At 30.6% G+C, this 17,940-nt stretch overlaps 1 protein-coding gene across 8 annotated transcripts in view; it reads left to right on the top strand.

The window, feature by feature from the left end:
- The window catches only part of mbnl2 (muscleblind-like splicing regulator 2), a 95,202-nt gene extending 77,606 nt beyond the window's left edge, over nt 1–17,596 (top strand). For 4 of the 8 annotated variants that reach the window (XM_073842055.1, XM_073842051.1, XM_073842053.1 and 1 more), the window contains 3 exons: nt 1,399–1,434; nt 3,962–4,056; nt 12,263–17,596. In XM_073842055.1, coding sequence (XP_073698156.1) covers nt 1,399–1,434; nt 3,962–4,056; nt 12,263–12,277 — 146 coding nt within the window. In that variant the 3' untranslated portion in view covers nt 12,278–17,596. The remainder of the gene's footprint in view (nt 1–1,398; nt 1,435–3,961; nt 4,057–12,262) is intronic. The other 4 variants (XM_073842059.1, XM_073842056.1, XM_073842057.1 and 1 more) reach the window with 2 other exon arrangements.
- The last annotated feature ends 344 nt before the right edge of the window (nt 17,597–17,940 follow it).

Raw genomic sequence — 17,940 nt, 5'->3', positions numbered from 1 at the left:
GTTAATGTATTAACTGACATGAACTAACCATGAGCAATACATTAGTTACTGTATTTACTAATCTTCATTAACGTTAGTTAACGGAAATACAGTTGTTCATTGTTTGTTCATGTTAGTTCACACTGCATTAACTAATGTTAACAAGATTTTAATGATGTATTAGTAAATGTTGAAATTAACATTAACAAAGATTAATAAATGCTGTATAAGTGCAGTTCATTATTAGTTCATGTTAACTAATGTGGTTAACTAATGTTAACTAATGAACCTTATTGTAAAGTGTTACCAAAATAATAATAAAAGCTGTAATAGTATCCCATTTCCAAAATAACACTGCGGTCGTTTAAAATAAATTAAAATATAAATAAGTGTCTATCACTACCAAATTTAAAACATTGTTTATTTGCAAATGTAGAATTAGTCGTTTTTTAAAGTCTTTTTTGGACTTGCCTGGCCGACAAAATTGCAGTAACATTTTAATATTTATATTTTGTTTTATATCATATTTATTCAAAATTAATTAAAATATAAAAAATATATATATAAATCATTTAAATTTCTGCCAAACTAAATATAATATATAATTTCTTTAAAAAACTTCTTTAATATATATATAGATTATTGCATGTAATCAAAATTTGAAAACATCGATTATCATCAATGATTTGTCTTAATATGCAGCATGTACGTTAATCCCAGTAAACAATAGCCACATATATTCCACCTACTCTGACTCTGTACCTGTAGGCGTACCTGCTGCAGTATTTTTATAACAATAAACACAGAAAAAGCTCTCTTTATACGTAGGGTCTCGGAGCGAGTCCGGCTGTCTAATCCCTCGTAGGTGTATTTTGTCATCACACACCCACATGGTGGTTGTATTTCCTTTTAGCCGTCCTCTTGTGCCCCCGTTCCTCCCTCTTCTCCAGCTCCGGGGCTTTTGTAACAGCGCTATGTCTATTTTAACCGTAGGAGTGGCTGTTGGCTCACCGCATGACTCTCTCTTGTGTGTGTGTGTGTGTGTGTGTGTGTGTGTGTGTGTGTGTGTGTGTGTGTGTGTGTGTGTGTGTGTGTGTGTGTGTGTGTGCGTGCGCGTTTATGGCTGTTTTTTAGCCCTGTTGCCCTCTTCCTCTTCTCCTACACTGTTTCCCTGCGCTCTAATTTCACAACCCTAAGCTCCCGTTCTCTCATTGCGGCCCTTTTGCGAATATTGATCCAGTTTATCTTCCTGGAATACTGGCGTTTTTAACCGGAATGACGACACGGTGGAGCGAGCGATCTGTAATGACAAGCTTAATTGGATTTGTATGGCATGCTGAATACTGAATCTCTGGCTCTGTGTCTAATATGTTTTTCTTCCCTATTAACCTCTCTCCACTCTTCACTGCATGGTCACAGGGTCAGTTCTGTGCATGGCTCCTGCTAGCAGCATTGGTAGGTTCCTCCTCTTCCTGTCTGTCTGTCTGTCTTGTCTGTCTGTGTCTGTTTTCCCCACCTCACGTAGAGATCCAGTCGCTCTTACAGGTGATTTGAAGCTCGAGAGACTCTCACGTCCCACAAATGACCAAATTAGCAACTGTTGATGGAATCTGATCAGTAAACTGCATGTTTTCTACTTTGTTCGGCTTCTGTTCACCTGCAAGAGCGCTCTGTTTGTTTGAAATATTCACATTTCTCGTTCTGGGGTTTTGCAATTTACAGTATTTTTAAATGCATATTTAATATTCTTCGTCTTATAATTATTATTAACAATTCTGTATATATTCTATATATTTCAATTTGTTTTATTTCAAATTACGATTTTTTTAAACTGGCTTTTTTTATTATTATTATTATTTATAGTAAATCTATATATTTTACATTTTCATGTTATTCAGTTTATTTTAGGCTGTTTCAGTTTTAATGTTTTAACACTATTATTATTATTATTATTATTATTATTATTATTGGAATTCTATATATTTTATATGTTCACAGTCAGTTAATTATTGAAATTATTATTAAATCAAATTATTTCAAATACCATTTTTTAAACAGTGTCTATTATTATTATTATTATAATAATAATAGAAATTCTATGGATGTTACACCACATATTATTCAGTTTATTTTAAATTATTTCAAATTCCAATTTTTAAATTTAAATTTTCTAATTTAGTTTTTATTATGATTAATATTATTATTGGAATTCTATATTTTTTTATATATTCGCATTCAAATTATTTAAATTGTTTCAAATTCCAATTTTTAAACAGTGCCTATTATTATTATAATAATATAAATTCAATGTATTTAACATATTTATATTATTCAGTTTATTTTAAATTATTTCAAATTCCAATGTTTAATTTTCTAATTCAGTTTTAATTATGACTATGATTATTGGAATTCTATATGTTTTATGTATTGACATTCAGTTTATTTAAATAGTTTCAAATTCAAATTCAAACAGTGGCTATTATTATTATAATAATATAAATTCAATACATTTTACATATTCATATTATTCAGTTTATTTTTTTATTATTTAAAAAAAAAATTATTCAGTGTGGCTATTATTATTATTATTATTATTATTATTAATTCCAATTTTGCTTTTTCAAATTCAGTTTTTATTATGACTATTATTATTATTATTATAGAAATTCAAAGTATTTTACATACTTTACATATATTATTCAGTTTATTTTTTTATTATTATTTTTTTAAATATGACTTTTGTTATTATTATTATTATTATTATTAAAGTGTTTTTAAGTGTAATTCTTTATATTTTTAATGTGTTTTGTTATTCATTATAAATAATTCACCTTTTTTAATGTTAAAGTTTGTTTAAAGTTTACATTTTATATATTTGAAATATGTATATATAATTCATAAAATCATATATATATTTACTTTTTATATTATATTTCAAATTGAAATAATTTTTATTTTAGTGTTTTAAAGTGTAATTCTTTACATTTTTCTGTATTCTATATTTATCGTTATAAATTATAATTATAAATAGTTTAAATTACAAATAATTTACAATGGATTTTATTATTATTCATTTTAAAGTTTGTTTAAAGTTCACATTTTATATATTTGTATATCATTCATAAATTCATATAACTGTTACCTTTTTACAGTATTTATTATTATTTAATTCCAATTTTTAGTTTTCAAATTAAGTTTTTATTATGATTATTGTTATTATTAGTGTTTTAAAAGGCTTTTATATTTTTATGTATTTTATATATTATTCATTCTAAATTATTTACAGTGGATTTTATTACTTTATTATTATCAATATTCAAGTTTGTTTATATATCCATAATTTTTTACATTTTACAGTGGTGTTTTAAAGTTGACATTTTTATATATAATTCATATATATTATTTTCAACTTTTTACAGTGATTATTATTATTATTATCGTTTATTTGTCTGAAAACACCAGATCCAAGCAAACGGGCTGTGAATAATAGGCACATTGTGTTGTCTTGTGTACAGTTGATTGGGAAATTTGATCAGTTTCCTAGAGAAATATCCAACTGGATGATAAACGAGCACACAAACGGCCATTCTGTGTAGTTTGCAGTAGACGTCAGGATCAAAAGCCGAATCTATCAGCCGCACTAAACCGCTCATGCCAGACTTCTCTGGGTACAACTGATTATGGTGTTCAAAATTTCCTTGAGGTGATTATAATCAGCCTTTCTCCTCTTTGTTTTTTTTTTTTATTGTTTTGTTTCCCATGCTTCTCTCGCTTTGCATCGTGATTGCATGCCATCTGCTGGTTTAACCTAACGATGGCTCGCTGCTCTGTAATAAACACCATTGCTAAACGACCAAACCAAAAAAACTACAAAACTACAAAAACCCTACCTACCTACCAACCAACCAAACACCTGTTGCCACGGTTTCCATAATGCTCCACCTACCTGTTCATTGCTTCCATGGTTCCCTTCCTGAAAAAGTACCCATGATGTACAGTGCTACGCCTGCTACTGTCTCTGCAGCAACAACTCCTGCCACAAGTGTCCCCTACGCAACAACAGCACCAGCCAATCAGGTTTGCTCCTTTTAAAAGCTTTCTTTCATAAATCCCTGAGCTCTGAATAAGCACTTTGCTACAAATTCATTCCGCTGTCGCCATGGCGATCGCACAATCTCCCGGCAAAAAAGTCAGCGCCCGTGCTTATTCAGAGCTCGCACATTGGCAAATAGTAGTTGTGTTGTGTTGCATTATTTTCTCGTTTTGTTCTGCATGTCCTTGCTTTGTTTTAATGTCAAGAGATCCTTCCTCATCTGCACACACACACACACACACACACACACACACACTCACCGGCTAAAAATAGAAACACCTACTCTGATTTCCATTCACTCTGCGTCCGCCTCGGCCTTCGGGAAAGCAGGCGCAAGGTGAGTCTGTAGGATGGAATTGGACGTGTTTTTAGGGTGTGATGTGTTCGGGCTGATCCCGTTCTCCGGTACTGTTTGTCGGAGGGTCACGTAAGGAGCCTTTAAGGGCTTTCCCACTTCCGTCCCTCTTAAATGGAGCCTTCCTGTCAGCGAGCGGCTTTTCCTGTTGTTTCTTGACAGGCCTGAATTTGCTCGGCACTCAGGAACTGGGACGTCCAGGGTTATTTGTAGTCTTGTCACGTGAAACCGAACCTGTTTCCTGAGGGGCTCCTGCCAGACGGTTCCGCACTCTTTAGCGCCACCTGGTTGGAGAGCGAGGTACAGCACCGGGAAAAGATGTAGCTGCAGGCCGTTTTTACCTGCCTAATGCTAGAGTGCTCTTTTTGTGTGAAATTTTCACATGTATTTTTATGTGCTTTTGGAATTCACTGATTATTCAACTCAATAATTATTATTATTATTATTTTAATAATGCTTAATAATTAAATAACAGCATTTAAAATGATCTTATCTAACCTTGTTATTAAATATTAAATATTATATAAATTTAAATTCTATAAATATAGATTCTAAAACAATTATAAAACTAATTTTATGTATTTATTTTCATTATTATTATTTAATAATATTTAATAATTGAGAGGCATTTACAATTATTTTGTGCATTTTAAAGCATTTTAAATTAATAATAACAATAACAGCAACATTTTAAATTATTATATGTGACCCTGGACCACAAAACCAGTCATAAGGTTAAATTTTACAAAACTGAGATATATACATCATATGAAAGCTCACCAATTAAGCTTTCTATTGATGTATGGTTTGTTAGGATAGGACAATATTTGGCCGAGATACATGTATTTGAAAATCTGGAATCTAAGGGTGCAAAAAAATCTAAATACTGAGAAAATCACCTTTAAATTCTCCAAATTAAGTTCTTAACAATGCATATTAGTAATCAAAAATTACATTTTGATATATTTATAGTAGGAATTTTACAAAAAATCTTTTTGGAACATGATCTTTACTGAATTCCCTAATGATTTTTGGCATAAAAGAAAAATCAATAATTTTGACCCATACTATGTATTTTTAGCTATTGCTACAAATATACCCCAGCGACTTAAGTTTTGTGGTCCAGGGTCACATATAATAATAGATTCTTTACTGTTTAATACTGTAATAAAATTCTTAAATATATAAATATAAATTCTAAAACAATTATAAAACTCTTATTGTTATTTTAATAATGGTTAATATTTGAGTGACGGTTTTAATTATTTAGCATAATAATAACAACAGCATTTTAAATTATTATATATTAATAGATTATTTACTGTTTAACAGTTATTACATTCTTAAATATTAAATTTATATAAATATAAAGTCTAAATATTATAAAATTCCTTATTATTTTAATAATATTTAATAATTGAGTGACATTTTAATTTTTATACTACTAATAATAACAACAACAACATTTTAAATTATATAATAACAGATTCTTTACTTTAACACTTATTAAATTTTTAAATATTATATAAATATAAATTCTAAAGCCACTATAAAACGCATTATTATTATATTATTATTGTTATTATTATTTTTATAATATTTAATAATTGATTGTCATTTTAAATTATTTTGTGTTATTTTCATTTTAAAGCATTTTAAATTAATAGTAATAAATAATAATAATAACGACAGTATTTTAAATTATGATGTAATAATACTCTTTAACACTGAAAATTATATAAATATAAATTCTAAAACAATGATAAAACTATTATTTATTATTATTAGATTTTTTTTAAATAATATTTAATCATTGAGTGGCATTTTAAATTGTTAAATTATGTATAATAGATTATTTTCTGTTTAACACATTAAATTCTTAAATATTATATAAATAATATATTTTAAATAAAAGTATACACTTAATTATAAAATTCATTATTATTATTATTATTATTATTATTATTATTATTTTAATAATATTTAATAACTGAGTGGCATTTTAAATTAGTTTGCATTATTAGAATTTTAAATGAATAACAATAATAATAATAACAGAATTTTAAATTATTATAATAGGTTATTTACTGTTTATCACTGTTATTAAATTCCTAAATATTATATAAATTCTATAAATATGAACACTAAAATAATTATAACACTTTATTTATTATTTTTTTATAATGTTTAATAATTGAGTAAAATTAAATTCTTTTGCATTTCTGCAGTTTAATGCATTTCAAATTAATACTACTAATAATAATAATTATAATAATAATACATTATTTACTGTTTAACCACTGCTATTAAATTCTTCAATAATATTTTTTTTAAATTAACTCATTTTATTTTTATTATTGTTAATTAAAACATACAGTGAATTTCTAAATCACAAAAATGTATGTCAAAATTTCACATTTAATAGTAACATTATCAATAGTAATGGTTATATAAATATTTTACTTAATAACACTTTAAAATCTGTTAATACTAATAATGCTGTGACATTTATTTGAATTATTTACTCATTTAAAATAACAGTATGTTTAAATGATGATGATGATGATGATGATGATTATTATTATTAATGAATTTAAAATACTGTAACTGCCAAAACCCCAGAGAAATTTGAAAACTCTAGTAATATTATTTTAAAATATTATTTATTTGTTTATTATTATTATTATTATATTCGTATTTTACATTCTATTATTTATTGTTTGCTTTATTTCAAATTATTTAAAACTCTAATTATTTAATTATTTTGAGTCAAACAGGATTTCCGAGAAGAAATTTAAAAAACAAAAATTCAAAAAGATATGATTTGATGGTGAAACGCATCTTAGTGACAGGTGGCTCAGACAGAAATATCAATTTCCAGAAATTAATAAAATAAATATAGCCAACTTAAATTTCACGTCAGCTTGAAACATGCATTGCATGACTTTTTTTAAAATGCAAAAATTAATATTCATATCATGCGTTTAGCAGATGATTCCAAATGACTTGAGCCTCATGATGTTTGTTCTTAGGCGTGACATTATGCAGGTTCTGAGGGCTGAAGGCCGAACACAGAGGCCTTTTCTCTGGTGTTTGTTTGCGTCAGCCTCAGACCCAGACAGACAGAAGCAGCAGCGGCCGCTGAGTCATCGCTGCTGGTGCTAATCTCACACATGACTTTAATTATGCAGAGAGAGAGAGAGACGGGCCGCGGGCGACTGCGTTACGCTCTAACAAACGCTTGACTGCTGCAGCTTTGAGGTGACGACTTTAGCTTGCAGCAGATGAACGCAGGTCGCGTTATAAACTACTGAACTGACACAGTCAGTGCTCGCTGGCACTCGGAGGCTTTTGCTTTCTGAAGCGATGGGACGTCCCTGGCCTGTGCGCCTCCCCGCTGGGTGTGAAGAGTTCACGGGTTGAGATGTGGGTACGTCAGATGTGGAGCAACAGCGCCCCCTTCTGGACACAAAGAGGAGTGATTGAGGATTTAGAAAGATTTAGGTCTGAAAGCGCATTTAAATTTAATTCTTTAAACCACTGTCAAATTATATGAAGACTTTATTTACTTGCGTCTCATGTCCGCCTTTCTGCTATTACTTGATGTTTGAAATAATATAATGATTTAAAATAACCACAGCTGTAAAATAACAAGCGTTTTAAATACCCCATGAGTTTTAGTTTTTGCAGTTCTTTTTTTTTTTTGCTTTGATGAAACATGATAATAATAAAATATGATGTACGTTAATATTTATTATCACTCTGTTTGAGTATATTATTATGTATATTGACATAATGTGATGAAACTTTCAAAATAATAAAAATGTGTTTATAACATTTTTAAATATTTAAAAACCTAGCTTTTGATAGATATGCACATTTAAAATTTCAAGCTTTATAAAATTATGCATTTATGTTATTTATACAGTGCGTAATTGCATTATGAAAATTAATAATTAATCCGAAAATAATATATTTGCATATGTTATTCTATAAAAATACAATAAATGTAAGTAATATTCATTAACAAATTAATGTAAAAGATGAACAATTATCTGGTTTGTGCTTTTAAAACTAAAAGCTCTGTAGTATTACATGTTATTTATATAATGTATTTATTATTTTTTTATACTTGTTTGCAGATTTAATATAGTGATAATTGTGTTTTTATGTATTATTATATAAATTACTTAATAATTAACTAATATATAAATATTATTTAAATTAGTTCTATATATATAATTGAAGATATTACACTAAATATATTTGCAAATTATTACATTTAAAATAATAAAATAATAATTTTAATTTATTTAAATGTGTATTTAGATTTTATACATTGATTTATCATTATATAAATGACAACATTTAGTTTTAAAATTATTATAAATTAATATTTGAAATGTATATAAAATATATAATTTACATCTATTACATTTTTTAATAAGTTACACTAAATCTGAATATATATGTATATATAAAAATATATAATTTAAGATATTTACATTTATAAATTTTTTTAATAAATTGCACTAAATATATCTACAAATTATTACTTTTATAATTAAAAATATAAATGTAAATAATGCATTTTTTAATGTGTATTTACATTTTATATATGTATTTATGATTATATAAATTGTAATTATATATATATATATATATATATATATATATATATATATTTAAAGATATTTAAAATTTGTATTATAAATTTATTTTTAAAAATTGTATTTACATTTTTAATATAGGTATATATTTACAATTGAAATATATATATGTGTGTGTGTGTGTGTGTGTGTGTGTGTGTGTGTGTGTGTGTGTATATATATAATTGTATTAATTATAGTAAATAATTTTAGTATATAAATATAATTTTATTGAATATTATATATAAATTAATATAATAAATGAATTAAAAAATAATATATTTACGATTGAATATCTATATAAATTATAATTGATAATTATAATATTTAATTAAATGTATATATTAATAAAAAGAATAAAATAACATTTTATTTAATTATTTATTTGTTGCCCAACTTTTTATTTATTTGTTGTTTAATAGCAGTTTTATGTGCTTGCCGAATACTTCATGGGGTCTTTAAATGCAGTAGTCTAAAATAAATGATATATAATTAACATTTATATAAGCTGAAGCTGATTTAGAATCACATACAACATCACGATCCACCACGACACGAGTGGCTTTTTTCTTTCCATCACCATGGTCTCATCGGGCTCTGTGTAACCTGCATGTAAACCCTCTCTGGCCTTGCTTTCCCATCATGCCGTGGTGCAGCCAGCTATCAAGCTTCCACATTGTTGCCTCGCCTCAGTGCTCTGCTCACAACGCTGACGGTGTTTCATAGTAACTTTCCACGTTTGGTGACTAAAGTAGGGTGTGACGCTTGGGTGCCACACTGCTTCCTGATCGCTGCGCTTCTACTGTTTGGCTTGGGCTACTTCAGTAATGCGTTTCAAGACCTTTTGGATCCAGGCAAAAAGATTAGCTATACGAGCGCCAGCTGGAAACCACAGCAGATATCATAAAACAATCTTGTTTATGAATGATGTTTATGATGCTATTGGATGGGTTTACTACAACATGCATGCAGAAGAATGAAAACCTGATGCTGAATGCAGATGGACGTCAGTCGGGGAAAATAATAATGCATCTACACACAAAAAAGACCAGAATATTGTACTGTGACCCGATTCCCACTTCTAATAAATGCTGTTATGAAACCACATGAAACAAAACAGAAATGTTTAAAAAGGAAATTCAATATGAATAGCATACTAGTATGCTACTATGCATAATAAAGTGCATTGTATGCATTGATTGGCCTGCCGAAAGTTGATGTTTCAACATAAAACGATATTAAAATAATATATAAATTATATGTGCAAAATTTTTATATATATTCACATTTTTACAAAATGCTTTTATTTAGCAAGGATGCATTAAATTGATCAAAAGTGAGAGCAAAGACATTTATGTTGCAAAATATTTTAAAATAAATGCTGTAATAAAGTGCATTGAACGAATTGATTGGCCTGCCAAAAGTTGACTTTTTAAGAAAAATTATATTAAAATAATATATGCATTATATATGTAATGTTTTTACTTTAAAAAAAATTTTTATTCAGCAAGGACGCATTAAATTAATCTAAAGTGACAGTAAATGCATTTATAATGTTGCAAAAGCTTTCTATTTTAAATAAATGCTGTTTGAATAAAGTACATTGAATGCATTGTTTAGCTTGCCAAAATTTTACATTTTTTAATAATTAATTTTTTTAAATAATTTTATTTATCGCATTAAATTGACAGTAAAGACATTTATAATGTTGCAAAAGATTTCTGTTTCAAATAAATGCTTTTATAATAGTGCATTGAATGGATTGTTTAGCTTGCCAAAAGTTGACGTTTTAAGAAAAATTATATTGAAATAATATGTTAATTATATATGTAATGTTTTTATATTTAAAAAAAATACTTTTATTCTGAAAGGAAGCATTAAATTGGTCAAAGTGACAGTAAAGACATAATGTTGCAAAAGATTTCTCTTTAAAGTAAATGCTGTAATAAAGTGCATTAAATGCATTGTTTGGCTTGCCAAAAGTTGGAGTTTTAAAATAAAATTTATATAAGTTATATATGCAAAAGTTTAGACTTAAACTTTTTAGTTTAGACTATATTTTTACATTTTTCAAAATACTTTTTTTTCTGCAAGGATGCATTCAATTGATCAAAAGTGAGAGTAAGGACATTTACAATGTTACAAAAGGTTTCTGTTTCAAATAAATGCTGTTATAATAGTGCATTGAATGCATTGTTTCGTTTGCCAAAATTATATTAAAATATAATAATTATATATGTTAAAGTTCAGAGACAGTATTTAATATTTCTACATGTTTTTAAATACTTTTATTAGAGTTTTAAAATAAAAGTATATTAAAATAATATATAAGTTATATGCAAAAGTTTAGAGTCAGACTTTATATTTTTTTTAAAAAATTAATTTTTTTTTCTGCAAGGATGCATTCAATTGATAAAAAGTGACAGTAAAGACATTTATAATGTTACAAAAGCTTTCTATTTCAAATAAATGCTTTTATAATTAAGTGCATTGAATGCATTGTTTGGCATGCCAAAAGTTGACATTTTAGGAAAAATTATATTTTAGGTTTAAAGTCTGTGTTTTTTATATTGTTACTTTATAATGTTACAAAAGATTTCTATTTCAAATAAATGCTGTTCTTTTGAACTTTCTATACATTAAAGAATCCCGAAAAATAAAATCCGTCACAATTTCCACACAAATATAAATCTCTACAAATGTTTTTTGTAGCTTTTAAAAGCTTTGATCACAGGAATAAATTACATTTGAACATATAGTCACATACAAACAGTCATTTTAAATTCTAATAATATTTTTTTTATTTTTCTGTATTTTTGATCAAATTATTGCAGCCTTGGTGACCTATTAAAAAGAGCGTATATTAATTTGTGAAGTATTTTTTCATATGCTTCCTTTGCATTCGCTGCTTTCCGCACCTGAGAAGACTAAACGCGATTTCTAGGAAGCTTTCGAGTCCCTACAGTACAAACGAGAGTTCATAACTACTACATTAACATGCATCCGCTCAGTAATTCGCATGCACATCCCTCGCTCATGCCGTCTACATGCACACAAACACAGCGTTACACCATGCAGACGGCACATAGCTATCCGATCAGAGTACTTAAGAGCGATTGTGATGTCTGACAAGCCTTAACTAACACTCAGCTGCCGTTTTGTCTCTTTTCTCCTGTGTTTGCGCAGATCATCTTGAAGTAAACCACCGAAGAGGAACGACGGGGTGTCAGGAAGCTGCTCTGAGAAACCCAAAAAGATCCCCGTGTAAATACGACCTGCCCTCCTCCCCTTTAGAACTACAGCAACCTGCATGCTAAAACGCGTAACACACGAAACACTTAAACAACACACCGTATACCTGTTATGCTCGGAAAAGTGAAAAGGTTTCAAACTCAAAAGATATTAAAAATCGAGACTAGAAAATATATATGAATATATATAAATATATATATATATGTTAATGTACAGCACGTTTCATAGAGGCATAGGTGAGATTTCATCCGAACGATCGGTCACCCGTCAGATAATGTGTATTTTTCTCCCACGGTTGTTTTGGATACAAATGCACAATGAGTGGCAAAAACACACACTCGGTTTGCACTGTCAGAAAAATAGTGCTTAATAAGTGCTTGATTGTCTTGAAACGGGAGGACGTCTCCTGCAGAGTATGTCTTAAACATCCCCATGCACCCTGGAGATAGGGGAAAGAGGGATTTTGTTTCTTGTTTTAATACACCGAATGTCAGACGGCGGACACAAAGAAGATTGTCTACTGGTCAAACGGCGCCTCCCTTCGTGGAAACGATTTGAGACTATATTATTCCCGACTCTTCGTCCCCACTGGCCAAAGAAAGGTTTACAAGGACACGAAGCGTCGGAAGTGCGACTGTGGCAAAGCGCGTGCCGTGCCACAACGTTTCTGTCTGCGTCTCTGCTAAAGGACTGTGTTTTACTCCTTCCTTTTTTGTTTTTAAATGGACACTGAATGATTTCGATGTGTCCCGTGGAAACACTGGCCATCAGGGAGTCGACTCTGGCTTCTATCCCGTGCCAAGGGCTTACATTAAACTGGAGAGCTGCTGTAAACAAACTCGTTCACACTCACACACGAGACGGACTTCTTCTCCAAATTGTCCGGGGCCTGTTCTAGTCCCACTCACACGGTGCCCATCGAGCGGAAACGACGAGGACGAGGGGGAAACGTTGCAGTAGACGATCTCTGACGCGTTGTGAACGGAGAGCGCCGCGCTCTCGCCGATAATCCTGTTTTATTTGATATAAACAGTAGAAGTGCCTAAAAAATCTATTTTACACAGCAAGCATCTTGAGAAGATGACTTTATGTGGGGTTGGGGGTTATAAAAACATTCAAAGCGAAGCTCCCGAAATGATTTGGGCCGGACAAGTGACGAAAAAAACTTTGAAGAAGTTAAATGCATTTCATGCACATCATGGTCTGTTTCATTGCACCGTATCGATGTTGCTAGAAATCGGAGCGAGGCGGCTTAGGTGGAATGTTTGTTTTGCCGTACGATGTTAGCTTTGATGCTTTCTTGGAGTACAGTAGTTGACATTGGAATTGTAAGGAGCTTTGTAAGGAACTTCGAGCTCAATGTCTGTAACACGCGTGACGTTTTGGGTTTTGGTAAACGATTGTCATTGCGGTGTGTTCTTAACCAGTTCTGTTGTCTGAGGACTGTCTGTTAAAGGAATAGTGCACCTGAAAATGAAAGTTCGCTGAAAATGTACTAATACGAGATGTAGATGAGTTTGTTTCTTCAACAGGTTTGAAGAAATGCAGCATCATTTAATGGATGTGAATGGGTGCCGTCAGAAGGACATTTCAAACAGCAGATAAAAAAACATCACAATAATCCACAAGTAATCTTTTCATCATTTAATATTTCGAGAAGCAAAAAGAAAATTAAGATGTCATTAAGATGTTTTTAACATCAAACTGTTGCTTCCGGCTAAAATATCAGTCTGTAATCCATAATAACGCTTCCTCTAGTTAAAAAAAAGTGGTCTGGTCCACACCAGGAGGGAAATCTGCACAGATCAAGCAGCGTTTATGAGCAAAACAAATAAATTTATGATGAACTGGAGATAGACTTTTTCACTAATAATTGATTCAAGATGTAAATGAGTTGAGAGAAAAGAAGCATTGCATTCTCTGTAGTGAATGGGTGCCGTCAGAATGAGAGTCTAAACAGCTGATAAAAACATCACAATAATCAACAAGTAATCCACACCACTCCAGTCCATTAGTTAACATCTTGAGGGGCAAAAAGCTGGAACTTTGGAAGAAACAAATCTGTCATTAAGATGTTTTAACATCAAACTGTTGCTTTCGGCTAAAATATGAGTTCGTAATCCATAACAACACTTCCTCCAGTTTATAAAAAAAAAAGTCTGCATCAGAAGAGAAATTTGCACGGATCAAGCAGCATTTATAAGCAAAACAAATAAGTTTATGATGAACTGGAGATGGACTTTTTCACTTATAATTAATTTAAGATGTAAATGAGTTTGGAAAAATTTAGCATTGCATCATTTGCTCCTCTGCAGTGAATGGGTGCCGTCAGAATGGGAGTTCAAACAGCTGATAAAAACATTACAAGTAATCCACACCAGTCCATCAGTTAACATTTTGAGAAGCAAAAAGATGGAAGTTTGGAATAAAAAAAGGTGTCATTAAGATGTTTTAAACAAAATTCGAGTCAATAATCCATAATAAGTTTCCTCCAGTGAAAAGGTTGTCTGGTCTGAATCAGGAGAGAAATCTGCACAGATCAAGCAGCGTTTATAAGCAAAGACAGTCCAAGGAGATGGGCTTTTTCACTAATAATTAATCCAAGAGAAAAGTAGCCTTGAATTATTTGCTCACCAACGGATCCTCTGCAGTGAATGGGTGCCGTCAGAATGAGAGTCCAAACAGCTGATAAAAACATCACAATAATCCACAAGTAATCCACTCCAGTTCAGTCCATCTTTTAACATTTTGAGAAAACAAAAAACTTGAAGTTTGAAAGAAACGAATCCATCAAGACGATTTTAATTTAAAACCAAGTCCATAATCCATAATAACGCTTTCTCCAGTTAAAAAAATAGTGGTCTGGTCTGCATCAGAAGAAAAATCTGCACAGATCAAGCATTGTTTATAAGTGAATAACAGTTTAAAAGCAAGTACTAAATTTTGATTTAGTTTTTTCACTGTAGAAAGCGTTATTCTAGATTATGGACTCGGTTTTAAGTTAAAAATGTCCTAATGATGGATTTGTTTCTTATAAATACACAGTTTTGGTTTCACAAAATGTTAACTGATGGGCTGGAGTGGTGTGGATTATTGTGATGTTTTTATCAGCTGTTTAGACTCGTTCTGACGGCACCCATTCACATCCATTGGTGAGCAAGTGACGTAATGCTACATTTCTCTAAATCTGATGACGAAACAAACTCATCTGCATCTTTGATGGCCTAAGGGTGATTTTTATTTTTGGGTGAACTGTTCCTTTAACAAACACGTCTGTCATTTTCTAACCATAACAAATCATCTAGCAGCATCGTTTAGTTTTAATTTGGATGGCGTTTTACCTGAAGTAGTGCACACGGCCTTGTTTTCCTCCCTGTGCGAGCGTGTTACCGATCCAATCAGAACCATCATGTATTTTCATGGTGCTCAACGAACACAGACAATCCACAAAGAGACGTTTGGTTTCGCAGGAATATGGCACTGGTCTTAGCATTTTTTTGTTTTTGTTTTTAAATTCATGTCCTTTTTTGTTTTCCTTTAGGGTTTTTTTCGCTGTTGTCGCAAAAGTTACAGTTTTAATGTAATTTTTGACGTGGAAAGTGATTTGAATATATTTTATTGTCATTCTGTTCATCTTTATTTGGTTTTGTTAAATACTAGAACACAGAACAATGGTGTAACCTATTTTAAAAATAAATGAATGTAATTTATTAAGCCGAGGCTTAAGCTACGCGCGGCCGTCCTCGGCCAATCAGGAGCCGCTTCTAGATCTCTCGTGCGGGACGTCGCGCCGTAGCGCGAGCGAGGCTATAGAATTGCTTGTGTTATGTACAAATGTTTATTGTATAGGTAATGTTTTACCAAAAAAAAAAGCTAAAATGAAAAAAAAGTTACAAAAAAAATCTCCGTAGTATGATAGTTATTTCATAATAATAATAATAATAATATTAAGTTGTTGCTGTGGCAACCTAAAAAGTTGCGAATACTAAATTTTGGTATTTTTGTAAATGACGTAATTGTTAAGTTGATTTTTTTTTCCTTCTTTCGTTTGTTTCTTTCATTTCCTAGAGCACTGTAAAACATTAGATTGTAAAGCAGATATTGGAACATTTCCTATTTTATGTCGAGATTATATTACCAGGAGATTTTTCGGTAGCATTTAACGGCCTCTTTATCGGTGTAACGTTTAAGATAGTAGTAAATACTCACAGTTACAATAGCGTGACGTAACTTAAGAAATGACTCTAGTGCCCCTTCCCCGTTTTAGATTGACAAAGGTTCTCAAGTACTTTTTTTTAATATATATATATATATATATATATATATTATTATTATTTATAAAAGTTGTCCTGGTTTGTTCAACAACTTAAACGAGTTTAACGATTGCACTTTGATTTTACGTAACCGTAGGATGTTCATTTCAAAAACCGATGCACAATGAATATGGTATGGCAACACGAATCAACGACGGATGTTTTATTGCTTTAGTTAAACCAGAGAACTAAATATTCAGTACGCATCTCTTGCATGGTATTTTATGTCAAATTAAGAAGTTCTTTTCAATTGAATCTGAGAAAAAAAAGAAAGAAATATATTGAATGTTTCTATCTACACTATAGAAGAAAAAACCTGCACATGTGATGAAAGTATCTGAGTTGTGGGACAAAACAGTTGTTGACTGATGGTGATAAAAGCACTTTGGAATCAGTTGATATACTGAGCAGACACAGCGTATCCAAACACTTTGCCTTACCTTTAGTCCATTGTTTAAGCTTTTGTGTTTCAGAGCTATTAATATGTACTAGGGTGTCAACAGGTCTACTGAACTTACTTCTCACCTCCATTTATATATGAATATACTATACCTATAACTAATGTAAGAGTTTTTTATTATTACGATGATTCTGATGATTATTATTTCGGAGCATTGTCACCGAGAGGCCAAAAGGTTTTGACGCCGTCGATGCTTTTCGATGCCCTTTCCTGTTTGCGACGAGACGCCGTTCTCAAGGGATTGTGGGTATTTACGCTGTGCTGCTTGACTTCCATCAGTAATGCAGTAGCCCATCGACACACACATATTCACAGAGAAGAAAATTATAAACCAAGCCCTCTTTGGATAATATTAGTTTTCATGTAACCATTTTAAATGTTTTATTTGTGCATATATATTATGTGCTATTTTATGTCATATAGTCAAATGTTTTTGGTTCCAGAAAAATAGTGTAAAATCTATTGAGACAAAATGAATAAAGAAAGAAAAAAGGACTGTTGTGATTTTTTTCAATGCTTGATTGGGTGTCATTTGCATGATTGCATGATAATATATATATATATATATATATATACACACACACACACACACACACACACACACACACACACACACGTGTGTGTGTGTACCTGGTATTCATCACGTTATGGGGACCAAATGTCCTCACAAGGATAGGAATACCAGTAGATTTTGACCTTGTGGGGACATTTCTCAGGTCCCCATGAGGAAACAGGCTTATAAATCATGCACAATGAGTTTTTTTGATGAAGTAAAAGTGTGCACAATCTCCTGTGAGGGCTAGGTTTAGGTGTAGGGTAGGTGTAGGGCGATAGAAAGT

The sequence above is a fragment of the Garra rufa genome, chromosome 6 (genome assembly GCF_049309525.1).
Source record: "Garra rufa chromosome 6, GarRuf1.0, whole genome shotgun sequence".
In the NCBI taxonomy this organism is placed as follows: Eukaryota; Metazoa; Chordata; class Actinopteri; order Cypriniformes; family Cyprinidae; genus Garra; species Garra rufa.
Note: the sequence above shows the minus strand (reverse complement) of the source record. Positions and strands in the feature narration are given on the sequence as shown.